The sequence below is a fragment of the Danaus plexippus genome (assembly GCF_018135715.1).
Source record: "Danaus plexippus chromosome 9 unlocalized genomic scaffold, MEX_DaPlex mxdp_26, whole genome shotgun sequence".
NCBI lineage: Eukaryota > Metazoa > Arthropoda > Insecta > Lepidoptera > Nymphalidae > Danaus > Danaus plexippus.
This window is the reverse complement of record NW_026869848.1, coordinates 832,542-853,759: the sequence shown is the minus strand read 5'-3', so window position 1 is coordinate 853,759 and position 21,218 is coordinate 832,542. Positions and strand designations below refer to the sequence as shown.

The following is a 21,218-nucleotide window of genomic DNA, read 5'->3' as shown; positions in this document are numbered from 1 at the left end:
ATTTAAAAATAAATTTATAGAGTAACTTTAGTCTATGGTTAATGAATTAGCTTCTCGTAACGCGCTACGGTTTTCGATAGTGTGTTTGGAAATAAACAGTGTGACGAGCTCAATTAAAGTAATTTTCAATTATATAAGTGATTAAATGTCTGGAAAATGTTTTTACATCGTGATATTTGTGGTACAAAAGAAGTGCAAAACTTCTGATAACAGCAATCCTCGCTTAGCGAAGTGACGCCATTTTACGGGAATGACCAGCCCGCGGCTGCCTCTTATTAGGCCTGATGTAAGGAGCGCTTTATTGAAACGGATGCATGGAAATAAATCCTTTGTATTGTATTCGTACTGGACGTACGATTTCAGAGGTAAAGGCTATGTTATAATTTTGTTATTGTCGTTCTTGTAATTCGAATCGGTTTCGATTTCCTCTTGTTTGAATGTCTTTTGTTTCTCGACAGTCAAACTAAGCACGTGTTTTATTTTTTCAGAAAACTATGGAAGATGGTAATATTACCAATATTCAAGACGATAAAATCGCTGCAGCATCTTTGGCAAATCTCTATAGTGAACGGCCCAGTAAACTAACGACAAACGGACATGATTTCGCTGGAGAGTCGTCTAGTTCACCGACCAGTCTTTTGGCACGCGATGCCATAGCGCTGACACATTACAAGAAGATAAGTTCAGGAAACGCATTAATCCGCTTAAAATACACTTGGGTAAAAGACCTTTTGTGGATAATTCAGTTTCCTATAGTGTGAATAAAAAGCGCAAACCGTTCGTTAACAAAACCAGTGACACACCGAAGAATATACCCCCTAGAGTACCTAAGTCAATACCCAAACGCTTGGAAAACAGTCATTTTCAAAATGTTGCATCACACAGTGGACTGGAGAGTGAAAAGGACAAACCTGTGCCTCGTCTCGTGCCTAAGAGTCAGTTATCACAATATAAAAGGGTAAAGTGGAAAAGGGAGCCCAGTTGAAAGAGTATGCTCAAAGCTTAGGATTACAGCCATGGTAAAATTTAAATGTCGAAAATGTTGCTCCATGTCATTCAAAACTCTGGCTATGTTAAAAGAACATCAACTGGTGTGTCGGGCGCAGGCTAAGGAACCTGCACTCAGTCCCGAGGCAGCACCCAATACAGAAATGAACAGCAGTGGTCCTTCGAGAGTCACTCGCAAGGTCTATTTGTGTTCCGCATGTGGAACCTACTATGAGAATTGGAATCTCTTCCTCCACATGCGGGAAGTACACAACAGACACATTTGCCTGTTCTGTTTGGGAATGTTTTCCAAAGCTGAGAAACTCTCATCTCACTTAACAAATAAACACTATGTGAAAGAGTTCAATTTCGACAGCAAGGAGGAATTCTCAAAAGTTTACAATGGAACATTTTATTTAATGTGCTGTGCCTGTGATGAAATATGTAGTGAAAAAGATGATTTTTTCAATCATGACTGTAACAATGTGAAGCCTAAACCTGTGCCTGTTCTTATTAGTAAGAATTCAATGAAGACCAATTCCAAAATTTGTAAAAGTACGCATGAAACTTCACACAATGGACCCGGAGTAGTGAATAAAGATACTAAATCTGTACATAGCAAAAAAGTTATAAGCGAGCCCAAACCTGACAAACAAACTACACATTTACAGAGACCAATGAGTTTTATGAACAATGATTCTATCAACACCGATACAAGTATTAGGAGCAACAGTTCAATAGCTGTTAGTAAGGAGACCAGTATCCAGTTGGACTCGGCAAATGAGAATAATAACATAACTGAGAATTCAACAATAAATTCCATTGATAATTTATTGAATAATACAACAGAAGCCATTACACCTTCGGTTCCTAATGGCAATGAACCCTCGGAGGAGTCCGAAGATAGCGACACACCTGAATCAGAGAGCCTAGAACCACCAGCACCTGACTCTACATCGTTGAGGCCTAGAGAACCATCTCCTCCACCGGTAGAGAAAGAAAAAGAGGGTGGTATTAAATTGAAATTGAGTCTTAATAATGCTAATTCCCCAGTGATTATTAATTCCACTGTGGATCCCACCGTGGGCCAGCAGTATGCTCACAAGCCCCCTTCACGGAACAGAAGACCTCCTAAAAGATATGAGAAAGATAAGCCTCCCGATCCTGCACCTCCCATAAAGCCTCCCTCAATTAAGATGACTATATGTGATAAAGCTGACAGCTCATTTGTAAAGACGACTATCATAGAAAATAATAAAGAAACAATAATGAAGACGCTTGTAAATAATAATGTGGAGTCCATAAGCAAACCTCCCGAACAGAAGACGGACACCGCAATCAAGTCTACCATTTACGATAACAAGCTAGAAGATCTTAATACTTTAAATAGGGTACCAAAGCTAACTGTACGAGTTCCTAAAGAGTTTCTAGACAAAGATTCTTCTAGTGATTATTCTTCGGATAGCGATAGTGGCGAAAAGTGTAACGGCGAGAGCAAAGAGAGTGTGGAAGAGCCATGTCCAGAAATGGAAGAACCGAAATGTGAAGTGACTCCGACACTACCCGACGATGTTAGAAAAGAAGAATCTACGGAAAATGAAAACGCCCATGAGCCTCCAGTAGACGAAACCATCAAAAACGAGGAACAAACCCTGGTTCAAGTTGAGCCGAAAGTAGAGGAAGCGGAGCAGACTGTTCCTGACGAAATTAATGTAGAGGAGCCGGATGAAAGTGACAATGTACCTGTAACAGAATTGACATTAGATAGGCCAATTGATAAATATCCATTAAAGGACCTCCTTAAAGTGTTTCTGGCTTCAACTGTCATAAATTGTATCTATTGTAATCATGCACGTAAGATAGCAGTGAATTGTGAGCAGCTCGCACTCCATATGGTGGCCGAGCATCGGTTCTCGGCCACGGTGAACAGTATAACTGCCGAGGAGTTAATGCCAGAAACGATCACGGCCAAAGTTAAAGCTGGGGCCCCGGAGTTGTGCAAAGTTTATATTAATTTAGACTCTTACGACAGTGTTGACAAGTGTGAGACGGTTCAGAACAATCAACTTTTCGAATGTTTTCAGTGTTATTTTAGAACTGCTGTTCATAAAGATCTCTATTTACATAATCGTAAAATGCACCAGAAGACAATTTTACTGTGTGTCATGTGTAAAAATAATTTTTATTCTTATAGTGAGTTGTTATGTCATTTATGCCCTGGAACATATGATTCTGAATATGAAATTAAGTTTAGATGCTGTTTTTGTAACGTAGACAACATTCTGTCGACGTTTAGGTTGATGGTGCATCTTAGGAAGATACACCACACTTGCGATGTGTGTTTAGAATTCTGCCAAAGTCAAGCACGCCTATCTAATCACGTGTGGAAACATAAGCTGCATCATTTGTGCTACCGTTGTGATATAGCCTATAGGAATAAGCCAGACATTACTAATCACTTGTTTTGGAAACATGGCACCGAAAGCGTGTTATGTAAAAGGTGTCTGCAGAAGAAATGGCCGCACGTGTACCATTTCTGCACCCCTCCCGCTGTATTCGTTTGCGACGAATGTACTCTTCAGTTCACTAGAGCTGTTTGTCTCAAAGTCCATAAGAGATTTCATTCAGAAGAATATCCACATGTGTGCATTGAGGAAGGGTGTACGGAAAAGTTTGTATCGAAGAAATTACTTAATAAGCACTCCGAGGAACATGGAAAGAAATTAGTTAAAGAAGACCTTAAAGATACTAAACCGTTAGAATCAAATGATGCACCACCAGAAGATCAGAAAGATCCTATTCCCGTCATAGATCTTGTTAATGATAAACCAAAAGAGGAAGCTGGATCTTCCGAGGTTAAAGCTGAGGCCGAGACTGAACTGTCTTCTAAGAAAGTCAAAAAGAAGAAGGTGAAAGACAAGGATGCTTTGTTGTTAGATGTCAATTTGCCTGCATTAAATCTGTCTGAAAGTGATAGCGACGACTCGGACAGTAATTCAATCCAACCAACAAAAGAAATTGATTCAGAAGATAAACCTAAACTTGAACCAGTTGAAGATAATGCTGTAAATCCCGTAAATAACGAAAAAGATGCCACTGACGGAAATGATGAAATAACTTCGAATAAAGTAGAGGAGACACCAGAGTCATTAGAAGATAAGACGAATGAGCAGCAAGTATTAGATATATGGGATAACTTCAAAAAGTATCAGGCTAAGGTGGAGAAGCAAAAGGAAAAAACACCCCCACTCGTTCCTATCAGAAAACACGTTTGTGAATCGGACCATGACTATTGCGTTATACCGACGGAAGTCAACGGAGACGATGAATCCTTTGATAAGAGAAAAAACAAAAAATCCCCAAAGAAAAAACACGGCGGCCTGTCATCATCTAGTAGTAGCAGTAGCGACAGTGATTCCAGCTGTTCCTGTGGATCGAACTGTAGTTGTTCTTCGAGCAGCGGTTCCTCATCGTCCAGCTCGTCAGATTCCGATTCCTCAGACGAATCTGGAAACGAAAAGAAAAAGAACAAACAAATGAAGAAGTCACTTCCAAACAGAAGAATGAGTAACGGTTCTAATGTTGATGTAATGGGTATGTCGGAGACCCCCATACTTGTTCCGGAAAAGACTGAGCCAGCCATCGCCGAGAGCGACCTGGAAACGGATGAAAGTGAAACAGATGAAGAATTCTATGACAAAAATCCTCAACAAATTGCCAATAAATTACACAACGAAAAACGAAACCAACTGTTGTTGTTAGCATCAGTCGCTCCGTCTGACGGAGGTTCCGTGTCTGGAGATGTAAGCCGCTGTAACACACCAGTCAAAGAAGAAGAACCAGAGAAGCCGAAAGAAGAGATAAAAGACGAAGACATTAAGGAAACCGAAGTGAAACAGGAATCTGAGGCAAAAGATAAAAGTAGCAGCGGCAAAAAGAAGAGTAAAAAGAAAAAGAAATCGAGAAGTTCACGCAAACACGGCCCGCTTAAGATGATAATTCCCAAGGATGTCATTAGTAAACCAGAAGAAGAGATCCCACCGCCGTTGATTCCGAATAAAATAACTATATCATTACAATCGAATACCGTTCAACTGCCGGAAACTCCCAAAACAGCCTCGATCCCGCCACCCAAGAACTCTAGTACTCCCGCGACCACGATAGAGAGAAAGAGGGCGTCCAAAAGAAGAAGGGTGCCGAACAGGTTCTACGGCTATTCCAGTGACGAAGAGGCACCACAGACTCCTGCTGCATTAAAACCTCAACTGCCTCCCAAATTAGAGTGGCGGAAGGAGGACCTACCATCGCCGGTCACGCACAAACCCAAAAAAGAAATTCCGTCTACCGTAACTCCTCAGAGGATGTTCAACTACACGGAACCCATACGACTGACGGCTCCCATACCAGATCCGGAACCGCCTCGGTTCCTCATGAATTCTGAATCTATGGAGTCCAGCGATTCCGAGTCCAGCACGGAACCAGCGTTAGAGATATTCCAACCGCCGGCTCCGAACCCTCCTCCCGTGACAGTTCCGCCGCCGACGTATCTGAACTCTGGCACTTCCAGCTTGCCGTACGCCTTCCAAAGGCCAGCGGCGCGGCAGGCGCGGGAAGGCGAGAGCGTGTACTGCTACTGCCGCTGCCCCTACGACGAGGTGTCGGAGATGATCGCGTGCGACGCCGAGGGCTGCCCCATCGAATGGTTCCACTTCGAGTGTGTCGGTATCATGGTACCGCCTAAAGGCAAATGGTACTGTCCGGAATGTAGGAAAAATCAAAGCGTCACAGGCTGCAGATAAGGTTACAAGTGATTGGGATGTATATAAGGATGCTATGTTGTTATCTGTATATAACTTATTGATTGTAGATACTTTAGCTTTACAATGTATATCTCTCGTAGTTAGTTCGTCTAAGTTAGGATACTAGGTCTGAAGAAAATGTATCATTGTTATCAAAAGTACATGTTATGCTTGGTTCTGGCTGTGCGGCCGACTACTGTACCCTGGCGAATTGTTACTGACATTCAAATTAACAGCAAAACAAAATATAAATCCAATTTTTGATACCACCCTTGTATTATTATTTACAACCCTCTATAAAAATGCATGTCCTTCGCGGTGGGATTTAAACGACACGGAATACGCTACATAAGTTCCTGATTTAGCCGCATCCGACAGATAAGACGTTCATATCACCCGAATAATAAATGTGCAGCTGTGTGCTACACTCTGCAGGGCAACTACTGGACAGATTTGAAAAACATTTTATTTCTGTAAATCAAAGCAGTGCAATAATTTAATAGCAAATTTCACGAAACGAGGTTTTGTCATAAAAATTATCTATTTGTTTTACTTTGTTTAGCTTTTGAGCCTTTCAAAAACTAAATGCAAAAAGTACTACTGCTGAATTGAGATTGATTTAAATGAAATTTAATATTTTCGCGTGTATTACTACGACGTAACCTTAGTTGTGTAGTAAAGCATCTTACGATTAGTTTAAAAAAAGTAAACGGTGCCTTAATTTAAATTCGAGACAAATAATCCAATGACACGATGGGTAAGGTTAAATCCTTATTAGGGTTAGGTTAATCTATCATTGTTCAAGAATATTTATACTTTAGAACAAATTAATATCGTATTTTCAATAAATTTAAATTAATGCAACGCTTTATAAAATGCAAAAACAAAAACCAATATTGGTCTTAAGCTTTACACCCATCGTCAGACTTCAACCTAATATACTAAGTATTATGATAGAATATATAGTAATAAGAAAAAAACTATATTTTTCGCCTACGTATCGAGAGTAACACAAAAATATCTTTTAACAGTTATTTACTATGTAACCTTCATAATTATTTTCGGCAATGACTCATTTTTTATAATAATTAATTTATCTACACACAGATCGAATTCCTACTACTATATTCTTTATGAAGCTTCATTAACGAGAGAACCAGTATAAACGCCGCTACGACGGCAACGAAACGTTAGCTGATACAATAAAAAAAAAAATATGACAATAAAACATTGTTCGCCTATTTACTTATTCAATAAAAAAAGCTTCTCATGTCATATTTTGGTTTTGACGTTGTCAGTTCTAGGAGAAGGTACTTTTATTTACTTTTTCGTTTAATTGTTGTGTGAATTTAATTAGTGGAGTATTTGGAATATAAATTAAAATGGACCTGACAGAACTTTGTATAAATAAAGACCACTGCAACAGGTTTTGTGAGTATTTTGTAATTTGCAAACGGGAGGTATTAAGTAGTGTGTGTGTTAAATAATTTTGAGGGAATTAAAATTATAAAAATACCTAAAGATCGTTATAATTTTATGCATAACTTAGCGAATCACTTGTTTATAAATATATTGACTACATGAATTTGCCACTTATCTGTGAACTAGGTACGGGAGCTAATAAATATGTTTTTTTTTATAAATTGTATTACTGTATTGCATCACATTTTTCTCTAAAAACATTATTTGAATGCATGTTTAGTGATTTTTGATCTGTGATCGACTAACCGTATTACGCGCGCTACATCCGAAGTTAATTGTAATTGTAACGGATTATAAAACATAGAAACGGCTTATTAATTGAAACAACACTGTTTTGTCACGCGTGCTAACTGGCGCGTGTTATTATAAACAGAGGCTTCTACAACCGGGGGCTGTTACATTAACAACATCAATATTATATAAATAAAATGTTATATTTGTCCACTTTTCGTTAATTCATCGAACGGATTCTGATTAAACTTGGAAATATCGTGAGACGTCTAAGAGCGATCCTGGCTGTATCTAAATGTTACTTTAATAAAAAGTATGTTATAGGTCCACTCAATCAAATACCAGCCTCTTGTACTATATATGTTTTAATTTAATCTCATAACTTTTACGTACTATATTAACGATTATCGATATATTTGAGGTGGCGTACATTTTATTTGTGAGACAGGTTACAACCGAGTAGACTTTCCGTTGACTTCCGGTGAAACTATTGTCGTGTATGATGTACAGATGCAGCTTCCAGGTGCTGCCACAATAGACTGGGTATTTAAGAATAAGTTACAGTGAGGGAGATATTTTAAATTGGGACGTTTGTTGTATTATCTGTGCCACAACAATCACTTACCGCACCAAACAGCGCTTCTTGCATTTTTTTACGCTGTCACATGTAAAATCTGTATGTACGAACTACGGTTTTTCAAGTTTTTGTTTTCAGACCCTGGCTAGGCTAGTAAGCATCTAGAGGCTTAGATTAAGTTACTACTCTAGATGACTTCTCATTTTAGAACTGTAATTTCCGGTGATGCAATTCTTTGAAAATATGTAACCGTTTGTCCTTCGAAAATATGTAATTTTACGTCCAAATATTTTTAAAACCTACAAATTCTCCAGAATTATTTATAGATATATATAAAACTTCTGTTTTCACAACAACCGATTGCTCAATTCATTTAGAGTAATTACTTCGGTTCATTAATTTAATGTGTATACTACTTAGGAATAACGATAAAGTAATCATTAACCGTTAGGACGAAGTTAGAAAATGATTATAATGTAATTTAAATCGTATCTACGATAAGGCCATTTATTATTCTATTTAAATTACTCAATAGCATATTCCGGAAGGTCTTACAGAAAAAAAAAATGTGAATCTAACTCATAGCCACATCGTTCTTTCACTACGAATAACTTTCTTTTAAACGAAATGGTTTTAATTATTCATTTATAATTTAGATAGTCCTTAAAGGAGGAAACTTTTACCCCCAAACAGTGTATTACAAAATAGGATATCTCTGTTTCATTAAAAAATCTACATTACTTCAAATCAAAATGACAAAAACATTAAGAAAAAGAACGAAAAAACGACTATTCTCACGTTTTGTGTTCAGACAGTATCTACGACTTGTTTACTTCGACAGTTGTAAAATGTATGAATTAAATAATAACAAAGAAACATTCCCAGGACGAGTACAATGAATACTTTTTGAAATTGTTCTCGTTGCAGTTTTTTTGACAGTACAGATTATATAGCCGACACAAATTTTATATAGTTTTAGGCGAACAAACTTTCACCATGTGAAATCTGTTCGCTCTCTCAATTTTATATGTTATTAAAAAGATAAAAAAGACTATGCTATATATTATGATATGGACTTTTTTATTTCAAAAATTATATTTTTTTTAATATTAGAACAATGACTTAAAAAAAATCACAAATCAAATTAACATCTATCTCGATTGATGGATGCATCTTAACGCAAAGCCGACATTTTTTTTTAATTTTCAGCAATAAAATACTTATACAAAAACCCGGAACGATTTATTAAATTTTGTTTGTCCGGCTCAAAAATAAATATATCGGTGGACATAGACTATACATAACCTCTTCTACATAAACTCAGTACGTTGCATCGCAAATAGTACTCAGGTGTTTCAGAAATTGATAAATATTATTATTATTAATTTTTCAGTATAACAAAATGTAATAAATTGAAAAGCAAAGACGTAGATTTAATAACAAGCCAGGACATTTTTGACAGGTACATCCAGCAAACCAAGAATCAATCCCCTTATATCGGCGGACATGTGTATTCCGGAAGTTTTAGGTGAGTTATAATTTTACGTTATCTGTACTCGCTAAGTTTAATTTCAAGGATGTTGTTTGTCTCCAATAGTATATAATATTGTAATTAGTATCTCAGTAGATAAACTAATCAGCAACAAAAAAAGTGGGGCTATCGGTTCAAGTTTAATAATAAATACACGGAATCCGTTTTAGCCTTCGCTGACGATCTCGCAATACTGACACGTATCCCCAAACACTGTCAAGTACTATTAGATGAAGTGGATATATTCTGTGAGTGGACGGATGGATTGAGGACAAAACCAAATAAATGTCACTGTCTGTGTCTCGGTAGGCGGAGTACAAGATACACCTCATACGATCCGGGATTATCGTTAGGCGGTCAATGCGTTTCTACGGTTACGGAAAATGCTCCTTTTAAATTTCTCGGTCGTAAGATAGATAATATAGGTCGTATAGGTATAGGACCTTAGAAGGAATAGTAGACAGATTTTTGAACGATCTCAACAAGGTCGATAGCCAACCGATAAGTTCGGTTGGTAAATTTTTGTACGTTGTTGTAGTTGGATAATCGGGCTCGCGCTGTTTGCTGATTCGTCGGCGTAATTCGGGGATCGCAATAATTTTGGCATGAATCTTAATGACCATCGGCACTTTACAAACACCTAAGAATTTCCTTTTAGAGACATATCCTGGGGAAATCTCGTGATGACGTCGATACATCACTCTCAAACGACAAGGATGCCCTAGAGCTAGATTCAAGACTTCAATCACTCAACTTCAACTCAAAAATTCAAGAGTACAAAGTAATAGAGTAAGGTTAGGATCAAGTGGGAAGGCTAAAGACACGGATATGTTAAAGTCTTTTATTGGCAAGATGAGAATTCTTAATATGAGATCCTAGCAATGAGCTTAGAAATGCAGAGCGAGTGGTTACACATAGGAGATTTTTGCATTCCATTAGCATTAAAATGGCGCACCTTAATCCATGATTGGTCGCCTACATTGCTAAAATTTTATCTCAATACGTCCCAAATTACTCTCCCAGATCAGAGTAATTTAGTATGATGGGGTAAAGGTACCGAAAAAACTTGCTATTTCTGTGGGTAGGCTGTCGGAACTGAAAAGAAACTGGAAGCAGCTGGAACTGCTAAGTAAGCTGTTGGGATGTAGGACACTCCTGGATAACCACAAACGAGCTATCGATACCTTTTGTGGGAGAAGGCACAAGGGCTACAAAATAAAACGTCCAGTCTTACTCTATCCTTAAAGCGGCCTCGGGTTGGACTATAATGATGGATACGTATGAGAAACAATACAAAACCCCAGAGGATATTTGTGCGTCGGCCTCCAGATCAGACATATTTATGTATTCGCGAATTTTAAAGCGCGTTGTGATGATAGAGGTTACGGTTCCTTGGGAACCCAACATCCCCAAAGACCATACCATCAAGGTCAACAAATATTACGAGCTCACTAACGAACTCACTAGAAATAGGTTCGTCGTGCATTTGTACGCGGTAGAAGTGGGAGCGAGAGGTATAACGGCTAAATCTCTCTACAACCTACTGAAAGACTTGGGCCTGTCCGGAACTAATATCAATTCATTCTTCGAACATGCGTCGAAGGCAGCCGTAGTAGGTTCTTTTCAAATTTGGTTAGATAGAGAGAGGAGCTTGGACAGTGGAGGTGAGCGTTTAACGCGCGTTAGTGGGCCCTTAAACCTACACCTGGGTCGCAAGTCCCAGGCACTGTTGAAGCTCCTCTCCCTGCAACGCGATGGACCCGGCAGCCGCACGGTGAATCCATGGAGTGCTGAGAGGTTTCGTCTCTGGACTAAGACAAAAATAAAAGTTATTATGAAATAAAAAATATATATTTAACCCAAAAATAGCACTACAGTTTTATAGTTTTTAATCTGTTTATTTTGTGAATTTGTTTGCTTTATTTGTGTTACCATGGCAACTCTGAGCCGTCGTACTGTAGAAATTTCCCGCTGTCCGCCTCTGTGAGTTTTTGGATAGTACTGAACATGCCAGCGACACTAGTGTCGACATCTAGCGGTGCCTTTTTCCCGCCCATGTCCGTTCTCACCCAGCCCGGGTGCATCGAAGCGACGAGTATGTGATCCTTCTTGAGGTCAATGCTCATTGATTTCGTAGCTGCGTTCAATGCGGCCTACAAGCATTCGCAAGTCAGAGTCTGTGGTATCGATGACGTATTTTTATTCAGTTACTACCTTCGAGCATCGGTAAGCATAAAATCCGCCGACGTCGTTCTGTGCAATGGAACCTAGCACAGAGCTCATATTGATGACCACAGCGCGGCCCACCCCGACTGGTTTGTCGCTGTTATTTTGAGCTGCTTGTTTTAAAAGAGGAAGAAGACTCTGGAGAGCAGGAATGATGGAGAAAATGAGACGAATGGCATTTATACAAGCCACGCTTGATATGTCTTTCATAATGGCTGCAGTTCAAACGTTTGCGATCCAAATTTACTAGGATAAAAGTATGGAGATGGAAAGATAACGGAAATTTGATGTATTATTTGTAACACTCACCTAACGTATCATCATTACACGGCATAATATATGTAACAACACAAATTGTAAAATTTTATGAATGTAAACTACTGTCTTTTTTTGTTAAGAGATTTTATTGCCAGAGGCATATACGAGTTCAGTACCAGCTGGTGCTTTTCAGTCCGCCTTGATCTTTCAATCGATTTTCATTAAATTAAATATAAAAAAACCCTTTCTTAATACTACATTACATACAATATTTATTGCGATAATTTAATTGGAAGATAAACAATGAACTATTTAAATTAAAATGTCGGGTTAAACCACTTCCAAATTCAAAATGGAGTATCAACAGTGTGATATTCGCGCCATTTTTATAAAATTAAAATATGTATTTACCTTGGTAAGTATAATCGGAGCAATAGTATTAATTGTCAGATTACTCAACAACTGCTCTGGTTTTACTAAATTCAGTTTTGTGAATTTTGTAGACGTGCCGGCGTTGTTTATGAGTAAATTTAAACCTTGGTCTCCTGTGACTTTAGAAATTTGGGGAAATAAATTATCGAAACTTGCCACATCTGCCGCCTCTGTTGATTAATATAATTAATATTATGATTTGTATCACTAAAGAATAATTTTTTTTTTATATTATTTTCTTTACTTTAACACTAAAATATAAAAAAGAAAATACTATAATATTACCTAAATGAAGAATATGAACATTTTTATTTGTTTCCGATATATTTTTAAGTTCCTGGAAATAAATATTTAGCAATTACTTTTAGATTTATCTGTATTACGTAATAATGGGTAAGTTTTGTGATTTCTCATTATTGGATATGCTTTTTAACTTATGTTCATTGTTGATTTCAAAGAAAAAATAATAATTGTTGCAATAATTTTGTATAACAACTTAAAAGAAACATCTCGATCGGAAGCGTCATCATACTAAACAATTACTAGATCCGCAGTTCCATGGGCTGATCATGACGTCACCTCTAGAATGAAATGTCATGATGACGGGCATTTGCTGTCTCTTTCTGGCAGCTCAAATCGCGTTTAATGAAACACGACTTTATAAAATACGCGACGGCAGAACGGGCATTATTTAACGCTTCCTAACTAAAGAAGGCTGTGTTAAAAGTGTTTAAATAGTTAGTTCGAGAATATAAGTGAGATCTGTTAAAGATGGCACCTATAGGTAAGTTAAGAAATTTAGTTTGTTTCATACCTCGGAAACGTTGCGACATGTTGCGAAGATATTTTCGACTTTAGTGTTTTTAGTGAGAAATTTCACCATCCCGAGTCCTAGTCCGCGGTTCGCTCCTGTTATTAGTACCGATTTCATTGTGGTGGAAACTCAAACCTCGGTTTTATACTTCTTCTTGTAAAATCAGAGCAAAATAACACTGATTGATATTTCTTCCTGCACGTAGTTTTGTAATTTTGTCTGTCACTACGATTGCGGAGACGTCAAAATGACAATATACAATAATTTTAAAAGAATAAGTAATTATTCAAAGGGATTCTTCCGTTATGATGGGATGATAATGATCGCTCGACGTAGCTTTTCTAGTAAGTGTTGTGTTCTAATCGAAAGATGGCCTTGAAGTTGTCGATTAACCTAACTTATCATTAGTCGAACTTTCATTTTTTTGCTTTGTTAAAAAAACGTTTGATACTTATTATCTGTGGGGTTGTTCTAGTTCTCCAACTTTATAACTTTATGTAGGGAAATTAAATTACAACTATTGTTTTCATTGCCCATGACACCAGGTGATTGGATGTGTTGTGGCCGTAAACACAAGTCAGTAGCACCTATAGTGAATTGTAAAGGTATTCCTATCATTTATTCTGGTCACTGAGGGCTAACTGCTGTTAATAAATGCCACTGAAAGAAATCATTTTATGGTTATATGGATTGTACGGAACTTCCTCACACTATTAACAATTTGCAGCCGTTTGTACTGTACCGAAGCCACCTCTGTCTTTATGCACATATGCTTATGCATTCAGTTTCATGTTTTTTATAATATGCATAACATTTCTGCAAATTAAATGTCCGTTTTTAAGGAATCGTTCTTTATAAATGTCTCTTGTGAAAAATCACTCTAAACAAAATCCATTCTGTCGTAATTAACATCTGTAATATTTTTAACACTCATGTGTTTGTAATCCATGTTCTAGATGGAACATATGACTATGATCTAGCGGTAATCGGTGGTGGTTCAGGGGGTCTTGCTTGTGCAAAGGAAGCTGTGAACCTGGGTGCCAAAGTGGCAGTATTAGATTATGTGACCCCATCACCTCAAGGAACAAAGTGGGGCCTCGGTGGGACATGTGTCAATGTTGGTTGCATACCAAAGAAGTTGATGCACCAGGCTGCGATACTCGGTGAAAGCATACATGTGAGTAAACAGAAATATAAATTAGGTTTCCTTAATATTTTTTTCTCTATTTCTTTAATTCATACATCTCTGATGCTCACCGAAGCTTTTATCATATACAAAAGCAATGCTGCCTATTTTAAATCATTTAATATTTTTATAGGGAATGGTAAGTGAATGCTTGAATCCTTGGACCCTTCCATTGTTCCCGATCCCCGAAATCCCTTGGAATCCTAAAGTTGGTACAATATATTCATATTATTGAAAATAAATGTGATCCTACCTTCCTATCAATTCCTATTTGATATATACAAATAAATACACTAAAGAAAACACATGTATGTATATTGTTATCAGGTTTATGTTATAATATAAATTGTAACTTTAATATAAAAATACAATCGTGAAGTCTCGTTTAATCGTATGTACATTATATGCCGATGGTAAAGAATTGTGAACTTCAAAATTATATATATAATGGACTTTGTATTAACTAAAGGAATGGCCCCCAACATTTCATAGTCATCATTATCAAGAAGATTTTGGTCACTGATAGTATGAACTATCTTACTTATATCAGATTTCTAAAGTGTATTATGTTTTTTGATAACCTAAATATAATATATATATATATGATAACTAAACTAGTTTTGTCCGAGACTGTCTGCGCGGACTTCGGGATTAGGGGCGGTATTGTATAGTGCTTAAAACCAGAGATATGTTTATCAAATCTCAGCAATATATAGTATGGCATGTGGCTCGTATCTTCATACACAATACAGTACAATTAAAGTGCCTGGATTCAACTGCACCTACACTCAATTTCACAATAAACTATAGCCTATGTCTTATCATGCCATTGGAACTATACTACAATTAAATTTCATCAAAATCAGTTTAGTATATTTCGTGTGAAATAGCGACAATAGCATACGTCCTGATCTAGCACTAATTATTATATTGTAAGTATTAATAGGATATAATCAGGAAGAATATTGTTGCACAATAATTAATCTTTTTGTAAAATGAGTGTGCCGTGTTATATAATATGTATAATTATATTGAACGAACGCGGCTTGTATGTGTCATGGCGGCTATTACAATATAACTAGCTCCGTCCGCGACTCCGGAAGGAATATTGATATATTTTTATCAATGAAAATTATAGATTTCTAACCTATGACATTCCTTATTTGAATTTGTCAAGTGTAAGTCCAAACATTAGAATGATGTAAAATATATCGATTTCTTTTTATTTACCTTATATATATTTTTGTTAATAAATTAGTCGATGTTTTTAAATGTCTCATTGCGGTATATCTTATTCAATTGTAATATTAACAATATCCGGTTTACTTTATCCTCATTTAAAATTCTATATACTATAATGACGTTTAATAAATAGATTAAAAAACTAGTTAAATGAGTGACTTATAAAAAAAAAAAACAACCATTCAGCCATCTACTACAAAAAAAAATTTTTTTTTCGTTAAAAATTCGTTTCAAAATTTTATACTTTATTTAAATTTTGGTAGATAAAGATTTTTAAAAGTATATAAATTCTATTTCGTTAACAACTTTGTATGTTTAATTTCTGAATGTGAAGATTTAAACCTCGCCTTCAATTGCATTGTCTATTGTGGGGAGTTCATTGACATTGTTTTGTGCTCAGACGGGTTTTCTTGTCCGTTGCCCATCTGTCATTCGAAGACATCTGAAATAGTAATTTTATTATATTTATGAAATTTGGGATACTTTTTTAAAAAATATTTATTTTACAAATATTGTAAAGTTTGACATTCAGCGTACATTTGTTTTAAAAGTTAATAATAAAGAAAGTCAGTAAATTAAAATATTCCTAATCTGTCCATATTATAAAATAAAGTACCCCGCCGCGTCTGTCTGCCTGTCTGTACGCAATAAACAGAAAAACTACTGCACCAATTGTCAAGCGGTTTTCACCATTCGATAGCGTGACCCTCGAGAAAGGTTTTAATATATAATTTGTTAAGGTTTTGTATTGATTTGTGTGTTATTGATATTTGTTAAGATGTCGGGAAAAACTGATCTGTGTGAGAGCTTTTAACGAAAACGCTGCCTAAAGTCTTTGACATATAACAAATAATATATGGTGTAATTGTGTATCTTAAATAGGTCTACAGAAAAGTCCGCGATGGCACATGTCTATCTCTTAAGGAAAACATACTATATCCATTTTAGAACTTTTGAAAATTGGCATTGCTAAAGCGTGTATTGGAAATCTATTTACATAAATACGGTATTAGGTCTTATCAAAATATATTACTTCGTTTTTAAGCCTACATCAGTATCTGTAAAATACTTTTTAAATCATTTAAATCGGACGTATCATTGGAATTATCAATAACTATCAAAATTAAATAAGTTATTTTATGTTTTTTGCAAAACAGCCTGTGCGAAGCCGGGGCTGGTGCCTAGTTGAGGATAAAACAGAACATATTATAAAACGATAATTTAAACTTAGGTTCACTTTATATCGATTCCATACAAATGATTTTTATATGTTATTATATATTGAAAGGCATTCATGAATGTGATTAAATGTTATCTCGAAATCACAATCTTGATAACAACGGTGCCGATAACACTAACGAGGTACAAGGATAAAATATTTATATATAGTCTTAGGTTATGGGATTTATCCACAAAAACAAACGTTACTTTCAGCGATCAAATTATATTTATTAAGAGAAAACGTATTGACAAGAACACAGAGTTAACAAAAAAAAAAAAAAGTGACATCACACAAGTCGTGATGTGAATGTTAGTTCAAAATTGACAGCGACAGTGACAGTGGCGCCAAATTTAAATTTTCAAGTTTCTTTTATTAATTCTAATATATAGTGTAAGGAGTCACCCGTGACCTTGACGACATTACAAACGTCAACTGAAGATCTTCGTTATCTGCGACAATCGAAAACATATCTGACGATAAAAATGCCGCCCCGTCATCCGAACGGCTTATCGTTTTAGATTCAATATGGCCGTATAGTTTTTGACGACGTAGAAACCGGACGGCTCGTAAATAAATGAGTCACAGCCGTAACTAATATTGATTGCCTTCCCTGCGATAGAATGAATATTTTATTAATTGACCGCAGCATTGCTTTTGTACTATAATATTCTATATTTGAACGGTTTGTATTGATTATATTATATTTGTAGGAAGCCGTCGCCTACGGGTGGGAAGTGCCTTCTATAAACCAGGTCAAAATAAACTGGTCGGCGTTGACCGAAGCCGTTCAGAATCATATCAAATCGGTCAATTGGGTCACCAGAGTAGACTTAAGGGAGAAGAAAATCGAATATATCAATGGTTTGGGAGAGTTCAAGGATCCGCACACGCTGGTCGCCACGCTGAAGAACGGGAACAAGAAGGAACTGACGGCTAAGAACATTCTGATAGCCGTGGGCGGACGACCACACTACCCTGATATCCCTGGAGCCAAGGAGTACTGCATCACCAGCGATGACATCTTCAGCTTGAGCCATCCCCCCGGCAAGACGCTAGTCGTGGGCGCTGGGTGTAAGTGAAGCGCTACTGGCTACATAACGTTGCTATAATTAAAGTTCGAATATCTTAAAGCCAAGAAATTTAATCTATATCACAAAACCTATATCAAGTAACAGCTTGTACAGCTCAGGTTTCCGTACACGGCGATTGATGGTTTTAATTTACCGAGCTATTTCAACGCTATTCATGTGAGTTAGGAAATTTTGATCAGAAGACATTGGTGTTGCCAGTGAAAATAGTACTCTCGCGAAGATTGGATTTGAATTTTAATTAAAACATTATATGATATGGCAACAACACATCGTTCTACCGTAAATTAGACTATGGTATATTTTGTATGACAAACGATTCCTATGTCTCCGCAGATATCGGTCTAGAATGCGCGGGTTTCCTCAACTCGCTGGGCTTCCCGGCGACGGTGCTGGTGAGGTCGGTGCCGCTGCGAGGCTTCGACCAGCAGATGGCGGGTCTGGTCACCAGCGAGATGCAGGAGAAGGGCGTGGTGTTCCAGCACAAGTGCGTGCCGCTCTCCGTGGAGCGGCTGGAGTCCGGCCAGCTCAAGGCTCGCTGGATGAACACGGACACGCAGCAACAGTGAGGCGGATCTTATACATTAATAGATGCCAACATAGTCACTATTGCGTCGACCGCGCAGCAGCCGGCGGCTGACATTTGCTTAGGGCTACATGTCACCGCCCTCAATGTTTCTAAGAGTAGTTTTTTTAATTCGCGTGTTAAATGCACTGGGTGTAGCCGAGGAGTATCATTTTAGAACCGTCAGGTAACTTGTAACGTCGTCGAAATATATTAGAAGCGTCGCAGATCGGGTGTGCGGAAAGAAGTTGCCGCCGGCCCTCCGTGATATGATAGAGACACTGGGGAGACGACGCTGCAGGGATTGATTGATGTTATATATTTATTTTTTTCATATTATATGGAGGAAAGGAATCGAACGTTTTAAAAATAGTATTGTATGTAATGGCCAGCACGCCGTAGGGGGTTAAAAAAAATTGTAGTTGATAAAGAGATTTTATTTTGTACATACGTTATATATATTAACATGAAACTCTGTTTGCCTGACGTCTCGACGATCAGACGAGATCGAGTGCCCGCGATCACGGGTTTTGTATACTGGTCAACTAATCGAAACGGCGGGAAAATGACAAAATAATATTATAAAATGACGTAGCTAACTGAAAAACTTTTTGTAATTTTGAATGTGGACACGCGGAAATCTTACATCGTTGTATATTAATATGTCGTTGTCTCGTTACAGGAGCGAAGACGTGTTCGACACAGTGTTACTGGCCACAGGAAGATACGCGCTCACCGAACAGCTCAACCTGAAGGCCGCCGGGGTCACGGTGAGTGCTGACATGATAGACATATACAGGATAGGGTAGACTCATTACGAGACATGGAACCGAATACAAAGATAAAGAGCTGAAACCGAACACGTTCTGGTCAGAGATCCCACTACGGAACGACTTGGAAATGACTTGCAATGTCTATTTAATATACATATATTAGGATAATAACAACTTAGAATAAAAACGGAAATTTTACACAGTTTTATTGCAATTTTAGTAATGCAGTCTAACGTTGGCTGCACATCTCAGATGTTGGATGACAGATTGCTCTTTTAACTATACACTAATCCGACATCGGCTGTATGGTTCATATTGTGCTTGCTTCATATATAAATGCTAACGTTGGCTGTATATTGCAGACGTTGGACGATCACGGCAAGGTGGTCTCCAGCGACGAGTCCACCAACGTCCCTCACATCTTCGCGGTCGGCGACGTGCTGTCGTCGCGGCCGGAGCTGACCCCGGTGGCGATCCACGCGGGCCGGCTCCTCGCGCGCCGCATGCTCGGCGGCGGGAAGCAACACATGGACTACGACAACGTCGCCACCACCGTCTTCACTCCGCTGGAGTACGGCTGCGTGGGCCTCAGCGAGGAGACGGCGCTCGAGAGGTAGCGGACGTTGACGATACATATGATATTTTTAATCTGTACAAAATATAATGTCATTGTAACTGTGTAATGAGCGTACACACGAATCTCTCTCCGCCACAGATACGGCGCTGACAACCTGGAGGTGTACCACGCCTACTACAAGCCGACCGAGTTCTTCATACCTCAGAAGAACATTCGGAACTGTTACTTGAAGGCGGTGGTCCGGCGCGAGGCTCCCTACCAGGTGCTGGGGCTTCACTTCGTGGGCCCCGCGGCCGGGGAGGTCATCCAAGGCTTCGCCGCCGCTATCAAGTGAGCCTGACCATATATATACTGTTTACTTTAATTTGATTGAAGTTTAAAATTACCAATTGTAATACAAAACTGCATAGCTTTAGAAAATGTAGCTCGTATATACACGCTCCGGCAATGCTCCCAGCTCTCACGTAATGTGTTTCGCTATTGCTAAATGTCGGTATCACTTCAGGTGCGGTTTGACCATGGAACAGCTGATGAACACGGTGGGCATCCACCCCACGGTGGCCGAGGAGTTCACGAGACTGAACATCACCAAGAGGTCCGGCAAGGATCCCAACCCCGCCTCCTGCTGCAGCTAGACTATACAGATGTAGATAAATAATATAACCCACTGTCGTGCTTAGAACGAACAAGGAATTATTGTGATCAGTACACGTAACGAGTTAATTTAAATCATCATTTTCCAACGACGGCGCGTCCCGACTCCCGCTCAGCTCTGTACACTCGGTGTGCGGCGAATCGCAGCACTGTTCAGGCCGTCGCTCGCCTCATAGTTTGTAACAAACTATGAGGCGAGCGACGGTATAATCGAGCATGTTTTGTGCATACATTCACATTTTAACGGTATTTCTCTGGTGTCGTCTGTGTCCCGCACGCGTCACGTGTGGAGGTGTTCCGTCACCCGCTTCTGTCGCGTAGTATAAGACGTGTAATGCAGCGTTGTTACTGTCATGGTGTGGGTGTTCTCGACCCGTCCAGAGTGTTACACGTGTTGAGTCCGTCGCCGTTCACATTCCGGTGCGCGTGCGCATCGCTTTCTATAAATTGCCTTCTCACGTTTTCGACTCAATAAAGTGATATATTTTTTGAAATTACTGTTTTATTTAACCTTAACAATATTTTTATTTGCCGCGTGTTGCACAAAAATCCTTTACAGCACGTCCACGCGTCA

General features: G+C 38.2%; 3 protein-coding genes across 7 annotated transcripts; 2 read left to right on the top strand and 1 right to left on the bottom strand.

Annotated features, from left to right (window-relative positions):
* Positions 1-36: 36 nt before the first annotated feature.
* On the top strand, positions 37-6,055 carry LOC116767179 (uncharacterized). Its single transcript, XM_032657370.2, is given in 5 exon segments — positions 37-365; positions 489-633; positions 636-950; positions 953-1,015; positions 1,018-6,055. Coding segments are annotated over 5 exon segments (5,343 nt in total). The 5' UTR covers positions 37-314; the 3' UTR covers positions 5,787-6,055.
* A 905-nt stretch (positions 6,056-6,960) lies between these two features.
* LOC116767807 (thioredoxin reductase 1, mitochondrial) lies at positions 6,961-21,138 on the top strand. Of its 5 annotated transcripts, none has more exons than XM_061527396.1 (9): positions 6,961-7,096; positions 9,539-9,604; positions 14,294-14,514; positions 17,698-18,058; positions 18,412-18,640; positions 19,323-19,410; positions 19,776-20,026; positions 20,129-20,320; positions 20,496-21,138. In XM_061527396.1, the coding sequence occupies exons 1-9, from the start codon at positions 7,003-7,005 to the stop codon at positions 20,623-20,625; spliced, it is 1,632 nt and encodes a 543-aa protein (XP_061383380.1). In that variant the 5' UTR covers positions 6,961-7,002; the 3' UTR covers positions 20,626-21,138. The 5 variants fall into 5 exon arrangements, with proteins under 5 accessions (XP_061383380.1, XP_061383381.1, XP_032514205.2 ...); XM_061527397.1 differs by having other exon boundaries at positions 6,995-7,217; XM_032658314.2 differs by lacking the exons at positions 6,961-7,096; positions 9,539-9,604 and adding exons at positions 13,131-13,307; positions 13,883-13,942.
* LOC116767809 (C-signal) lies at positions 11,437-13,477 on the bottom strand. Its single transcript, XM_032658318.2, has 5 exons — positions 13,338-13,477; positions 12,809-12,860; positions 12,503-12,693; positions 11,822-11,971; positions 11,437-11,760 (listed from the first exon to the last, which is right to left on the bottom strand). Exons 1-5 carry the CDS (start codon positions 13,452-13,454, stop codon positions 11,536-11,538), a joined length of 735 nt encoding a protein of 244 aa, XP_032514209.2. The 5' UTR covers positions 13,455-13,477; the 3' UTR covers positions 11,437-11,535.
* Positions 21,139-21,218: the final 80 nt, after the last annotated feature.

Excerpts from the sequence above, each read along its gene's own strand:
- LOC116767807 (XM_061527396.1), top strand. The coding sequence starts at position 7,003 with ATGACAATAAAACATTGTTCGCCTATTTACTTATTCAATAAAAAAAGC. Across the intron at positions 7,097-9,538 it reads GTTGTCAGTTCTAGGAGAAG|GTACATCCAGCAAACCAAGA; the intron begins GTACTTTTATTT and ends CATTTTTGACAG. Across the intron at positions 18,641-19,322 it reads AACACGGACACGCAGCAACA|GAGCGAAGACGTGTTCGACA; the intron begins GTGAGGCGGATC and ends GTCTCGTTACAG.
- LOC116767809 (XM_032658318.2), bottom strand. The coding sequence starts at position 13,454 with ATGAAATCGGTACTAATAACAGGAGCGAACCGCGGACTAGGACTCGGG. Across the intron at positions 12,861-13,337 it reads CATGTCGCAACGTTTCCGAG|GAACTTAAAAATATATCGGA; the intron begins GTATGAAACAAA and ends ATTTATTTCCAG. Across the intron at positions 11,972-12,502 it reads CTCCGATTATACTTACCAAG|AGTCTTCTTCCTCTTTTAAA; the intron begins GTAAATACATAT and ends CCTGCTCTCCAG.